Genomic DNA, 14,110 nt, shown 5'->3' with positions numbered 1-14,110 from the left:
GGGCTTTAAAATGTCTGGCATAAATCGGTAACCTGGTCGGGGGGAAATAACAGTTCACAAAAGCTCTGCCTGGCCACCTGGAGGTGATTCTTAATCACTATGGGTGACCAGGTAAAAGGAAAAGCAATTTGAGCTCCAAAGCAGAGTTGCCAGAACCTAAAGGGTATACTCATGGGTCAAATGGGCCGTAAGCCAGAATTTGGCTTTTTAAAAGCCAAATCTGGCCACCTAGCTCTAAAGGATTGTCAAATGCATTGAAACGGCTGGTGCAGAAGGCAGGCTAGCATCTCGGGTACAGTCCAGGGAGAATGTACCAGCTTGCCTGGCAGCTACTCGAGGACAGGCCTTCTCCGTTGCTGCCCCTGGGCTTTGGAATGCACTCCCTGTTGAAATAAGAGCCTCCCCATCTCTGGCAATTTTTAAAAAGGCTCTGAAGACTTACTTATTCCCCAGGCTTCTAATTAGATTTATAGTTTTAATACTTTTAATGGTGGGTTTTAACTGATTTTAATATTTAATGTTTAAACAATTTTAATTGTAAACCGCCCAGAGGTGCAAATTTTGGGCGGGATAGAAATATGTTAAATAAACAAATTCCCTGACCTAGATTAGTCATGGCCAATTTGAATATTCTGGGGAGCCACTCTAGTCACCAGACCACAATTAGGATCTGAAAGTATATTTTGCCACAAATTGACCTCCTTCTGAGTCTTCAGGGTCCCATGATGTAGACAGTTTCTCAGTTGCAGAGCACAAGTGTTCACGATAGTACAAATATAACTATTTACATATTGGATACATGTTGCATGCCAGATTAAAAAGAGATGCCAGTGTGCATTTTCTTTTGCATAATTTGAACATATTTTTCTTTTTCCCTAGAAGTGAAACACTGGGCAAATACATTGCTGTACCTTTACTGAAACTTGGTAAGGGTGCCCAGTGCTGTACAGAAATGCCAGAGAGGGCGGATCTGGCCCACAGAACTCTCTACATGGCCGTCTCTAATAGAAATTGGGCTGGTTCAGACATCACACAGAACTTCTGTTAGTGCCAGACTCCACATGATGTCCCTGAGTCTCAGGAATGTGTGCTCCCCCCTCCCATTCCTGAGTGTCTACTCCTTATTTAGGTTAAAATAAGCCGAGATTGGTCATGTTTTCCAAACCCATAAATCTTGACTTATTCTAACCTACTTCAAAATAACTCGAGATCTGTACTCCACTTCAACTCTTTGGTACAGATCTCAGGTTACTTGTAGCAAAGTAGGTTAGAATAAGCCATTATTGGTCATGTAATCTGTACCCACCAGTCCTGGTTTATTCTAACCTAAATAGGAAGTAGATGCTCTTGCGGGATGGGAGTGGGTCGCGCACATTCCTGAGACTCAGGGACATTGTGCAGAGCCCAGCACTACCTGAGGTTCTGTGTGAACTAGTCCATGGCTCAAAAACCACTGCACCAGACTAGAGAGAAGTATCTTCTCAGGCAGATACTTTCAGGTCTTCTATTTGTATATTCTCGTAAAATATTGTGTTCTGGAGTTGGGTGACTGCTGGGTTCTGTAAGCTCACAGAACCTTCCCTATCACTCCCTTCACAGGACGTCCAGGCTGAAGACGAGATCAAACAGGAAATGAACCAGCTACAACAGAAGCTGAATGAGCAGCAGAGTATCTTGCAGCGCATTGCTGCTCCAAATATGAAGGCCATGGAGAAGCTGGAGAGTGTGCGGGACAAGTTCCAAGAGACCTCTGATGGTACCGCATCACTTTTGCTGGCTTCTTAGAGGTTTAGAGAGCTTGGACTGGGGTCTTCAGCTGGAGGGTCAAAAACGCTCATGCTCACTCCTCTTCCTGTCCCCTGGTAGAATTCGAGGCTGCCCGGAAACGTGCCAAGAAGGCCAAGCAGGCCTTTGAACAGATTAAAAAGGAGCGCTTTGACCGCTTCAACTCCTGTTTTGAGTCGGTGGCCACCAACATCGATGAGATCTACAAAGCCCTATCACGCAACAGCAGTGCCCAGGTGAGGACACACATCACGGGAAACCCAATCATGTTACAGACAGGACTGTGTAATAATCCATGCTTTAAAAAAAAAAAAATTACACCCAGGCATTCTACATTATAAAGCCAAAAAAAGCTAAATTCTGCCACCTGTCTAAATTACATAAATTGAGCAAATTTGCATAATTTCTTATTTTGCATTGTGCCTTTCTGCTTATTTCTGCACTATTTTATTCTGACTTTGCTACTTATGCAGGGGAGGCAAGGAGCTATGCAGGGCACTGAAGCCACATCCCTTGACCCACTCGCTCTAGCTGCAGAAATTTCAGCAGACATTGTCTGCATACACAATTGCGAGCAGATCTTTTCAGTCAATGTGCAAAATCCATCTCTCTCACATTCTTCATGCGCTCCCTCTTCTCCCCCTCCGCCCTCAATATTGGATGCTTGTTAAATACTTCTGGAACTGTATAATGAAATCAGTGTCTTAAAATGAGATGGAGTCCTTGAGGAACGTGTGTGTGTGTGTGTGTGTGTGTATCTTCCCCCACCCCCTCTTAATTAGCCAGGGGTGGTTGTTTTTTTGTAATTGGGAACTGATTTGCTGCAAATTGGACACCAACATTCCATTACTAGGGCAGTTGGATTTTGAAAGTTCACCACAAGCAGATTAAAATGTATTCATGCAAATTTGCCTCCCAGTTGCAAACAAAATTGTCTTCTAAAACATCAATCAGCACCCCAAAAAGGCTGATTACAGCAGAGCTGCCACTCCTTTTATTCATATGCAAAATATGCTGTTTATCCATGTGTTGGGCATTGAAATGTGGTCTCTTATTGTCTTCAGACAAATTCAGCCTGCTGGCAATCACTCGGATACAGGTAGAACGTCCTTGTGTGGAACTAGACTTCTGTGTCCATGAGGAACTGTGTGTACTGCCTCAGTCAGTGCAGTGCCATCTTTACTTATTTGGAAGGATAGTGGGGCTTGATATAGCCCTCGGCCTCCAGCCCCTCAAAGGGTGCCTGACTATCCTCCGCCTCAGTGTCTGCATGGAGCTTTTCTCCAGTCATAAGGGCTAGAAAACTCCATTCATTCTTTTGTTTGAATGCCACAGGTCCTGGGTTTCTGAGCCTATTATGAGATTCTACTTGCGTTTGTACACTTTAATGCTTGCTATTGTGTTCAGGAAAGTTTCAAGGCATTCCCCACCCCTGTCTCGTGCCCTTGCAAACCCTCCTTCACCTATCCCTTCATTTCTCCTTACCAAAGCTTATTTGTCTTGTTGTACTATGAAATTAAGAGATAACAGCCATCGGTGTGAATACTTCTTATGGTCTCCCTCCCGCTCCTTCATCCCTCCTTCTGCAGGCTTTCCTGGGCCCAGAGAACCCTGAGGAGCCTTACCTGGATGGTATCAATTATAACTGTGTTGCTCCGGGCAAGCGCTTCCGGCCCATGGACAACCTGTCTGGTGGGGAGAAGACAGTGGCAGCCTTAGCTCTGCTCTTTGCCATCCACAGGTGAGGCCCGCCTTGTATTAAGGGAGGCCAGATCTACACTGGCCTCACTAAAGGAGGTTTGGATTCATGATTGTCTAGAATATTTTGGTAGGTGGGAGGGAGAGAAGGCCAGGGAGATGATGAAAGGTTGTTGGAGTCATAGGAAGCTGCCATATTCTGAGTCAGACCATTGGTCCATCTAGCTCAGGATTGTCTACACCGACTGGCAGCAGCTTCTCCAAGGTTACAGGCAGGAGTCTCAGCCCTATCTTGGAGGTGCTGCCAGGGAGGGAACTTGGAACCTTCTGCATGCAGATGCTCTTCCCAGTGCGGCGAATATCTTACAGTGCTCATGCATGTAGTCTCCCATTCATATGGACAATTCATGCTTGCCTACCATATGACCAGCTTACCTCCTCCTTCACTGGAAATGCAATGCAAGAACCTAATGGCAGAATTTGTGGGGGGACAAGAATTATGAACTAAGAGTAGAGTATATTAGAGGCAATTCAGGGGAGATTGGCAGATGTGGGTGATGTGGAAGCTCCTCACACTGACCAGGGGAACCTCTTGTAGATACTGGCTTGCGTACTGTGCAGTCCACAGTCCTGATGTGCCCATGCCGCTCCATTCTACTCATACCCACGCGGGCGCTAGTTGAAGAGCTGGAGATGCCTCCTTGCCTACCAAACAGTGTCATTGCTGTTCCAACGCTGCTCCATTGGGAAGGATGGGAGCAGCCTTGGAGCAGCGATGCTGTGCTTAGTAGCCATGGAGACACCCCCACCTCTGCATCTAGGGCCTGTATGGTTCTGAGTAGAACACTGCAGTATGTCTGCATCTCGCTTGGAATGACAGTGGACTGTGCTATAGACGTAAGCCGCTACTTGCATATTTCCAAATGGATTTTCAGAAATAGCAGTGAGGGCTAGAAACCTCTCTCCTTGTTCTTAAAATGGAAAGTGGGAGTCTCAGAAATGTGGATGTGTGAACTGTGATTCTATGCAGGCATACTGCCCTGTAGCTTTTATTTTTGCAGTCCTGGCTGTGTGCCCAGCCTGTTTCATCAGACTGGGATTTGGGGGTGGGGGTGGAGCTCAGTTCATGCTTTCTCTGTATAAGATTCTAGCCCAGGTTCATCCCACAGCACCTCCTGTGGAAGGATCTCAGGATACGAGTGCTGAAAAGGGACTTTGGCCTGCAATCATGCATTGCTGCCTGTTCACAATACTGAACTCGCTGGATCTGCCTTAATTAATTAATTATTCATTTTACATATTTTTATACTGCCCAAAACTTACGTCTCTCTTTCCTTCATATGGGGTTCATATGAAAGGCAGCTTCAGATGCCCTGCTTGACAGCCACGTTTTTGTCTCTCTCTCTTGTCCTCAGCTACAAGCCTGCTCCCTTCTTTGTCTTGGATGAGATCGATGCAGCTTTGGACAACACCAACATTGGGAAGGTGGGTAGGAGGCTGGGCCATATAGCCAGCTGGACATGGTTGCTTCGGCTTCGAAGATGGGCAAGGAAAGGTTGAGCCGATTGATCCTCCCCTGTTCACCTTTTCCCCTCCTCCATCTCCCACACAGGTGGCCAATTACATCAAGGAGCAATCCACCTGCAACTTCCAGGCAATCGTCATTTCCTTGAAAGAGGAGTTCTACACCAAGGCTGAGAGCCTCATTGGTGTCTACCCAGAGGTATGGAAGTGGGTGGGGAGAAATAGTTTGTGTGACCTTCTGCTGTGCGTTGGCGCCTGTACACTGCCTGCCTCTGTCAGTGACGGTGTATTTATACCGCCCTGTTCTCCTTCTCTCTGCCCCAACCCTCTTACCCCCCTGAGACATTTGAGGCCTGAAGCAGGGGCAGCCCTGCCATGAGTCAAGGTGACATGGCAGCATCAGGGGGCACAGTTGGGGTGCCATTAAGGACTGTAGGTTAGGAGACAGACTGACCAAAGTTCTCCTGAGCAAACCTCATCACAGAGATGCACAGGAGCCACGCAAGAAGAAGTGAGGGATCTAGGCTGCATAGAAGCCCTTTCGGCCATCTGGTCTAGGAAGAAGCCCCTTGCTCCTCCCTCCTAAGTATGTGGGGATAGGTTGCAGTTACTCAGTGGTGAGGGGCAAGTTACTACGGTAATATTTTTAAAATTCCATTCAGAAATGGATGGGTGATGCTAAAAGGATATGATTAAAAAAGAAAAGGTGGATTCTCGGTTGCTGGGATCAAGGGCATCTCCATGGGTTATACCCTTCATGAGCTCCAAGGCAGGACAGTTTCGATTTGCTAGATAAAGGGGAAAACACACCCACTTGAGCCTGAGGGGGATAACCCCACCCCAGTAATTGTTGATTGACTAGTCAACATTCTCTGATGCCTGGAGCCGAGGACATCTCTCATTGGGTTATCCTTTCCACGTGCTCCCAGGCAGGACCAATGAAAATCTGTTACTAGCCTTAAGAGCCAGGAACGGATAACCCCGCCCAGTTCTTTTAGTCCTGCTGCGCTCCTAGGCAGAGATCATTTGTATTGCTCCTTTTTACAAAAGCTATTATTTGTAAATTCCTTATCTATCTGTCTTCATTTTTACCCTAAGCTAGTTATCTCTTCTTTCTATATTCTAAAAAAAACCCAACCAAAAAACCCTCTATCTAGTTTTTCCATTTCATCTCCGTTTTTGTCCTCTGCTCCTATATACGTTGCCCTCCCCGATTCTGTGTGTGTAGTCTCGTCTGTTGCCTTTATGGAACGCTGACAGGCTATTAGACGGATCTTAGTGCCCATGGGCTTCCCTTTCGCTACGAGAGCGCCGGGTTCGCCTTTGCCGCCATTACCAGCCACGCCCCTAACGGCACTAAATGAGGGCACAAATACAGGGGATGCCAGATTGGGCCCCCTGATTACTGTGGGCGGGGACGCCGAGCCGTGTCCCTCCTTACTAGCCGGTGCCACGAGGAGCTCCTCGCGAGCAAGGGGAGAGCCACAGCCGGGTAGCATGGGCCAGTCCTTGGGCTCGCTCCCACCTAACCCGAGCTTGCAAGAACCATGGAGTGCCATTGCAACCACTGTGACATCTAGCGGTTTTGCAAGTGGCAATGCAACAATTTCGGCGGGAAACCCGGACAGTTTTGCAAGTGGCAATGCAACAATTTTGGTGGGAAACCCGGGAACCGCCACTAATCTGAGCCGCGCTTCTCCCATGGACCACCAGGGAGCCGGATCAGGACCTAGGAACAGTTCTTCAGGACTGGTGAGATCCCTCCTTGTCACGGCTAGCTAGGGACCCCCCCCGCTAACCCCCAGCCTGCTCCTAATGTACAGAATCTACCAGATCTGCAACCTAGCCATCTCCCCTTGGAAATGCCTACTTCCTGGCAAAATTGGGTCGAAGAACCTTTGAGTGTTTCTTTGAAGCAGGTTACAAAGCATAAAAGAACCAAGAGAAGGGGCAGGGATCGCTCAATTTCTCCCTCCTCCTCTGAGGTGCCTACATCCCATCCACCCAAAAAGGCCAGGCGCAAGAGAAAACATACTCATGCTGCAGGCTTGGAGGCTTCTCACCCACAAGATTGGGTTGAATTAGTGGATTTAAGAGGGGGTGGTCGATCATTGGAAGCGTCTGGGGGCGAATCGCCTGATATTATACCCAATTCCCATTGCCACCACTGCTCCCAAATGAGCCACTGGCACCCATTCACCCTGCATCTCCAGTTCCGATTGGTGCAGGAACTGTTCCTGTTAAAATACCTATTAATACTCCTACACCTATCCAGGTTACAGTACCAATACCGGGCAATCTCCCTATAGATCCACTTGATAAGGAGGAAGGAGAGTGGTCAGATGATCAGGATAACCCTGCATCCACACTGACTCAACGTCTTTTTTCACAGGAGGACTTCGGCCCTCTAGTGTCCAGAGCTACTAATGCATTAGATCTGCAGATTCCTACCAATGCAGAAACTGCTCCACCTGCTAAGGGATCCCTGGTTTTTCCTAAGACTAAAAGTAAAGAGCTCCTATTACCACTACCAGAGTTGCTGGCTGATACGGTTATGGAGGAAGGGCTCCTTCCCACATCAAATCGGAAATCAGTGGCAGTAGCCAATAAATATTATGCCTTTCAGCAAGAGGCCATGGACATTTTCAAGGTACCTCTGGCAGATGCCCCCGTGGTCGCCCTATTAAATGGGGCATTGTTACCTAGGGATGGGGAGTCAGCCTTAAAAGACCAAAATGACAAAAAAAAATGAGGCTTCCTTTAAGAGAGCTAATGAGGCCTCGTCCCTCTCTATGAGGGCCTCAGCTGCCGCATCTATTTTGACCAGGGCATCTGTGGTATGGTTGGATGACCTCATCCAGGAACCTCCTATTGACATATTTAGTTTATGGCATCCGCTGGTTAAAATACAGAAGGCACAAGCCTTTGTCTCAGATGCAACCATGGATGCCATAAGGTTTTCTTCTAGGGCCTCCACAGCTACGGTGGTAGGACACCGTAACCTATGGCTGAAGCATTGGCCGGTGGATGCCGCATTACGGTCCAATCTGGCAGCAGTTCCTTATGACAGGATAAAGTTGTTTGGAGAGGAAGCACTAAAAGAGGTATTGGTAGAGTCAAAAGACAAATGTAAAGCCATGCCTCTTCCTCCAGCTCTGTGTAGACAGGAGCGTCCAACTCCTAGGAGACCTTTTCAGTTACAGTACCAGCCCTTTCGGGCTTTTTGATCTTCCTTTCGAGGGAGAGACAGAGATTTTAGATACCAATGTCCACAATGGAATAGGCAGCGGGGTGCTGGGCCTATAATCAGGGCAGACAGGCTTTGGCCAGCCAACTCAAATCACAAAAACAGCAATGACTCCCAATTGGGAGCTCTGGGAGGTTGTCTGTCAACCTTCATTCAACAATGGCAGAAAACGACAATGGATCTGTGGGTCCTCTCTACAATAGAGACAGGATACAAGATAGAGCTATCAACAGCTCCACCCAACAGATTTCTACCAACTCCAAAAATCACGTTGGCTTATCAGACATTTAGGTCTTCTAGATGCCATCCAACACCTAATGTCTATAGGCGCAATACAGATTGTACCTACCCAAAAACAAGGGCAAGGTATATACTCAATAATATTTACTGTCCCAAAAAAGGACAAGTCTCTCAGGGCCGTATTGGACTTAAAATTCCTGAACCGGTGGGTTCCAAAGCACAAATTTCGCATGGAATCTCTTTGAACTCCAAAAGTCGCCATCTTCTTCGGTTCAAATATTGAGGGGTGCATTATCAATACAAGATGCTTCCATTCGGTCTGTCCTCAGCCCCAAGAATATTTACCAAGGTGCTGGCACCCTTGAGACTGCAAGGAGTACGCATCTTCTATTAGGGATCCTCAACGTTGGGCCCCCAGATGTTCTTGGACTTCAACTCCCATAATCCCCAGCCAAAGGCCACTGGGCCTGGGGATTATGGAAGCTGAAGTCCAAGAACATCTGGGGGCCCAACGTTGAGGATCCCTGATTTAGAAGATCTGCTTCTGAGGTTTCCATCCAAGATTGCAGCGACAAGAAATCTTTCTCTCACTCTTCACACACTAGAATAACATGGCTTTCTCAAAAACAAAGAAAGAGCCACTTTTTACCATCTTGCTAGATTTTTCATCTGGGCGTCTTGATCAATACCCAAAAAGACAGACTATACTTACCAAAGGAACAGGTAAATACTTTAAAGGCAGAAGTCACAGAAGTGTTGCATGCTCGCCAGGCCAGAGTGTTGTCCCTTGCACGCCTCCTGGGCCTTATAGTGGCCATACTGAATTCAGTACCATGGGCCAGATATCACCTGAGACCGTTTCAGTAGTTTCTTCTGAAATTCAGAGTACCCATCTCCAACAAGGTCAATAGAACCATCTTTGTCCCTCAAGAGGTTCTAACATCTCTCCAGCGGTGGTTTACGGATGCCAACATCAGACGGGGAAAGGAGTTCCTCAAACCAGCTCAAATAATAATTACAACCGATGCAAGGAAAACAGGATGGAGAGCCCATTGCCAACACAGAGCAGCCCAAGGCATTTGGTCAACGGAAGAAAGGATGCACAGCATCAGTTGGTTGGAGTTATGAGCCATATGCCTTGCCCTGTTAGCAATTTGGTCCCTGATTCTCAACAGCTTCATGTTAATCAAAACGGAAAACACGACCACGAAAGCCCACATAAACAGGCAAGGAGGAACCAGGTCACGCTCTCTCCAAATAGAAGCATCCCTGTTAATGTCATGGGCGGAAGTTCATCTAGCATTGGTGATGGCCCACCATGTCCAGGGGGACCTCAACTCCATTGCGGACTGGTTGAGTCGGGAACAACTACTACCCAGCGAATGGGCACTCAACAAGAGGATCTTCATGAAGGTCACACAACTGTTTGGCCTTCCAGTAGTCCACCTTTTCTCATCAACCTTGAACAGACAACTTCCCAGGTTCTTCACCCGGATTCTGTGCCCTCAAGTGGAGGGAGTGGACGCCCTGTCAGTGGAATGGCCTCAGGAGCTTCTGTATGCGTTTCCACCAATACCACTCCTAGCCCCTTTCTTCGCAGGGTCAGACTCCTCAGGGCACAGGTCATCCTGATAGCGCCTTACTGGCCCAGGAGGCCATGGTTTCCACATCTATATCATGTGACTACTCAGGAACCATGGCTTTTCCCAGTCTCAGCAGACCTCCTCCATCAGGGTCCAGTCGAACACCACGATCCAGGTTGGTTTCAGCTAGCCGCCTGGAGACTGAACAGTGCATCTTGAGTAGATTTGGTCATTCTAACAAAGTATTGCATACTATGCTAGCATCCACGAGAGATTCCACCAAGCGTATATATCAATACACGTGGAAAGCATTCCTACGATGCTCAACAAGCCATCCAATACCTCGTGGGGCAGCGTCCGCTAAAGATCTTCTTGCTTTTCTTCAGGACAGAATAGATAAGGGTCTCAAGGCAAATACCTTAAAGAGGCAGGCGGCCTCCCTGACAGGGGTTATAGGCGGCCTCTCTAAATCCAGAGTGATAAATCATCCTCATCTTAAAAGGTTTCTTAGGAGTGCAACCCTGTTATCTCCAATGGTGGTCCATCGCTTTCCATTGTGGAACATACACACAGTGCTAAAAGCTATGCAAACTGAGCCCTTTGAACCAATTAGGTCCATTCCCTTAAGGGTGTTATTGTACAAGACCGTGTTCTTAGTGGCGATAACATCGGCAAGAAGCGTATCAAAGCTGAATGCACTGTCTTCCCACAAAGATCTATGTGTATTCTCGACGGATTCTGTTCAACTCATTCCAAATCTGTCCATTAGGCCGACGGTCTCATCAGGCTACCATCATTCTCAGGATATAATTCTACCATCTTTCTGTCACAGACCGGTCCATCCAAGGGAATGACAATGACATAAGCTAGATGTTCGCAGATGCCTAAAGATGTATTTGAGGCGCACAGAAGGCTTTAGGAAGTTGGAATCCCTCTTTGTTAGTTTCTTACCAGCTTCAATGGGATGCCAAGTATCCTCACAGACACTTGCCAGATGGATTTGTTCGTGCATTTCATTGGCATAGGAATCTCAACATCTTCCAGCTCCAGAACACATTCTGGCACATTCAGCTAGAGCAGCAGCCACATCTGCCTTCTCAACTAATGCTCCAGTACATTAGATATGCAGAGCTGCAACCTGGAAGGCACCATCGACATTCACAAAGCGCTACAAGATCATCACAAGCGGCTTTTGGCCGCAGAGTACTACAACGGGTTCTTCCCCCGGAGTAGGCAGGGACACTCCCTCCCAGAGTAATTTTGGCCAGGGCTTTGGTATGTCCCAATGAGAGATGTCCTCGGCTCCAGGCATCAGAGAACGGAGCATTGGTCTTCACGTACTGTGAAGGCTCCTTCTTGATGCTGGAGCCAAGGACATCTCGGCCCTCCCAGATGGTGTCCCAGCCTACTCCATGGGAATCCAAGACGTTTATGAGAATTAGTCTTATATATGTGGGATCTATGTATTCTCCACTGTTTTCATCTGATATGTATTTTTATATATATAGGTTATGTTACCTCTTTTTTATATTTACTTCATTGTGTGCTACTTGCACTTTGGCCTAAAAGAACTGGGCGGGGTTATCCGTTCCAGGCTCTTAAGGCTAGTAACAGATTTTCATTAGTCCTGCCTGGGAGCACGTGGAAAAGATAACCCAATGAGAGATGTCCTCGGCTCCAGCATCAAGAAGGAGCCTTCACGGTAAGTAAAGACCAATGCTCCGATTCCTACCAGAGGTTCCCCCCACCCCACCCCTCAATACTTACACCACTGCTCATTTCCTTTCTTTTAAAACAGCTTATGCCTTGACTAAAGATAATAATGAATCCTGGAAGCAGAACCTCTTACTGTCCATGTCTTCCTTTATATATTAATATTATTTGTAACAGCATCTTTGAGCTTGAAAATGCCTGCTGCAGAGGGGCTATATATTAAAGTGTCTGTCATATTCCTTTCCCCACTCTCCCCACAGCAAGGAGACTGTGTCATTAGCAAGGTCCTGACCTTCGACCTCACCAAGTATCCTGACGCGAACCCGAACCCCAATGAACAATGAAAGAGGAGAAACCGGACTCCAGCAATCATCATTTCACATATTTTTCTCCCCACCTACCCCCCTTTCTGTCCTCCAAAGGCCTTAAATTGTTGTCTGCCCTTTATTTATCCTACAGAATTTTTAGTGGGTTTTTTAATTATTATTATTATTATTGGGTGGGGTGGGGGAGGAGATGTGCCTAAAAAGGTCAAGGCATAGGGGTATCACTGTTGGGCATAAGGTATTATCTTTGTGCCTTCCATGGCAAGTTGTTCCCCATCAAGCTTGCATCTCCCTCAAACTGTAGCTAGTAGAGCATCCCTTATTTTAAATACAGTGTCTAGTTGCTTGGCGGAGTGGCGGGGAGAAGAAAAGGGGGAGTGGTGTTCCTCCCATGTAATTAAATGTGCTTTTAAAACTGTTTTTAGGACCAAAATCATGGTGGGTTCATAAGGCTTCCTCTTGTTCTGAGGTCTTGCCTTTTTGAGCTGCAGCTTTAGATCTTGCTTTTTTTCTAACCTGGTATCATGTGTACGTGTGCTGTGTGTGTGATTGAAATTAAAATGTTACTTCCATCCTCTGTTGCCCTTATTTTGCAGATGTATTGGGAGAGGAATGTCAGGGTGAAGCTGGTGGTGATGGAAAGAATTAATTCCTTTTATCTGGAGGCACCAAGGTTGTAGCAATGTCGCTGAGTCTCCTGAACATTCTCCTCCACCTCCCACTTCCCCATAAATCCTGGAAGCCATGAATCTTGAATGAGCTCTGACAAACCTGTCAAGGCTGGATGCAATTTACTAACAGGGTCCTTATGTGCACAATATTCGGGGGAGCAAAGACATCTTTGAAAGAAGTTTTATTTCATGCCAGCAGATGAGCTGGCATGAATATAGCAGGGGACAATATGCCTTCATTACTACTACTTCCACCACCACCACCACGCTGTAGGGACTGATTTGACTAAGAAAGATTGCCAACCTTAATGGACCTTCTAATCAAAGGGATTATAAATAAGGGCTGTACAATGCACAAACAATACACTGTTTATTTTATTTATTTATTACATTTATAAACCGCCCCATCCAGAGGCTCTGGGTGGTGTACAACAACATAAAACACACAATTCAAACACAGTGCTAAAAACAATTCAAAAACAATAAAAACCATTTAAAATACTTGTAAAAAAACAACACTTTACAAGCCTTGGAAGGCCAGGCCAAATAAATAGGCTTTTAGGGCTCTCTTAAAGGCCAACAGTGAGTCTAGATTGCAGATATCTGCCAGGAGTGCATTCCATAGACCAGGAGCAGCTACAGAAAAGGCCCGGTTCTGAGTCGCCACCAGACGTACCGGTGGTAACTGTTGCAGGGTTTTGCATGATGCTGATTTCTGTTCCCAGTATCATTTTCTACCCTTATCCTGTGGAATCATGACACAACATTCCACAGAGCCCTGATTATACAGAATTTTCAAAGAGAGTAAAGTTCCTCTCCTTCCAGCCATGCAGAACTGTAGATGCCCCATCCTGTCTTTCCAGTGCAGCAGTTCTCAAAGCTATTTTCCAGTTGTGCCTTCTGAGGCAGCTGTGATCTAGAATAAGACACAAAGTAACTGGTGTAGGGTGAGAGACCCACCACTGCTCTACGGTGTGCCCTGTCTCTTATTTAATTTTGTATTTCCTTTGCCCTCTCTGTGGACTGAGAGGAGCATACAATAATATATATACATACATTTTTATTTATTTATCTGAGGGTATACCCATCGTTAATCCCATGCGTGGCAGCTCTCGTGAGATTTTGCGAGTGAGGGGAGGGGGAGAGGAAGGTGTGTGGGCGGTGAGAGGAAGCGGCAGCCCGGCTGGCCAGGGAGAACAAACTGGGGGTGGGGGGAGGAAAGAGCGAGAACTAGGGGTGTGGATGCTCTGCCCCAGGTCAGCTTGCTTAAAACATTTTTCTTGTAAATAACTAATTGAAAAAAATGCCTGTTTGTCTTCTTTC

At 46.7% G+C, this 14,110-nt stretch overlaps 1 protein-coding gene across 1 annotated transcript in view; it reads left to right on the top strand.

Moving 5' to 3' along the window:
• The window catches only part of SMC1A (structural maintenance of chromosomes 1A), a 41,207-nt gene extending 28,519 nt beyond the window's left edge, over positions 1-12,688 (top strand). The window contains exons 20-25 of the mRNA XM_053293865.1: positions 1,600-1,756; positions 1,867-2,021; positions 3,375-3,526; positions 4,899-4,968; positions 5,096-5,206; positions 12,051-12,688. Of these exons, the coding sequence (XP_053149840.1) occupies positions 1,600-1,756; positions 1,867-2,021; positions 3,375-3,526; positions 4,899-4,968; positions 5,096-5,206; positions 12,051-12,134 (729 nt within the window). The 3' untranslated portion in view covers positions 12,135-12,688. The remainder of the gene's footprint in view (positions 1-1,599; positions 1,757-1,866; positions 2,022-3,374; positions 3,527-4,898; positions 4,969-5,095; positions 5,207-12,050) is intronic.
• The last annotated feature ends 1,422 nt before the right edge of the window (positions 12,689-14,110 follow it).

Source organism: Hemicordylus capensis, chromosome 2 (genome assembly GCF_027244095.1).
Source record: "Hemicordylus capensis ecotype Gifberg chromosome 2, rHemCap1.1.pri, whole genome shotgun sequence".
NCBI classification, from domain to species: Eukaryota; Metazoa; Chordata; class Lepidosauria; order Squamata; family Cordylidae; genus Hemicordylus; species Hemicordylus capensis.
Note: the sequence above shows the minus strand (reverse complement) of the source record. Positions and strands in the feature narration are given on the sequence as shown.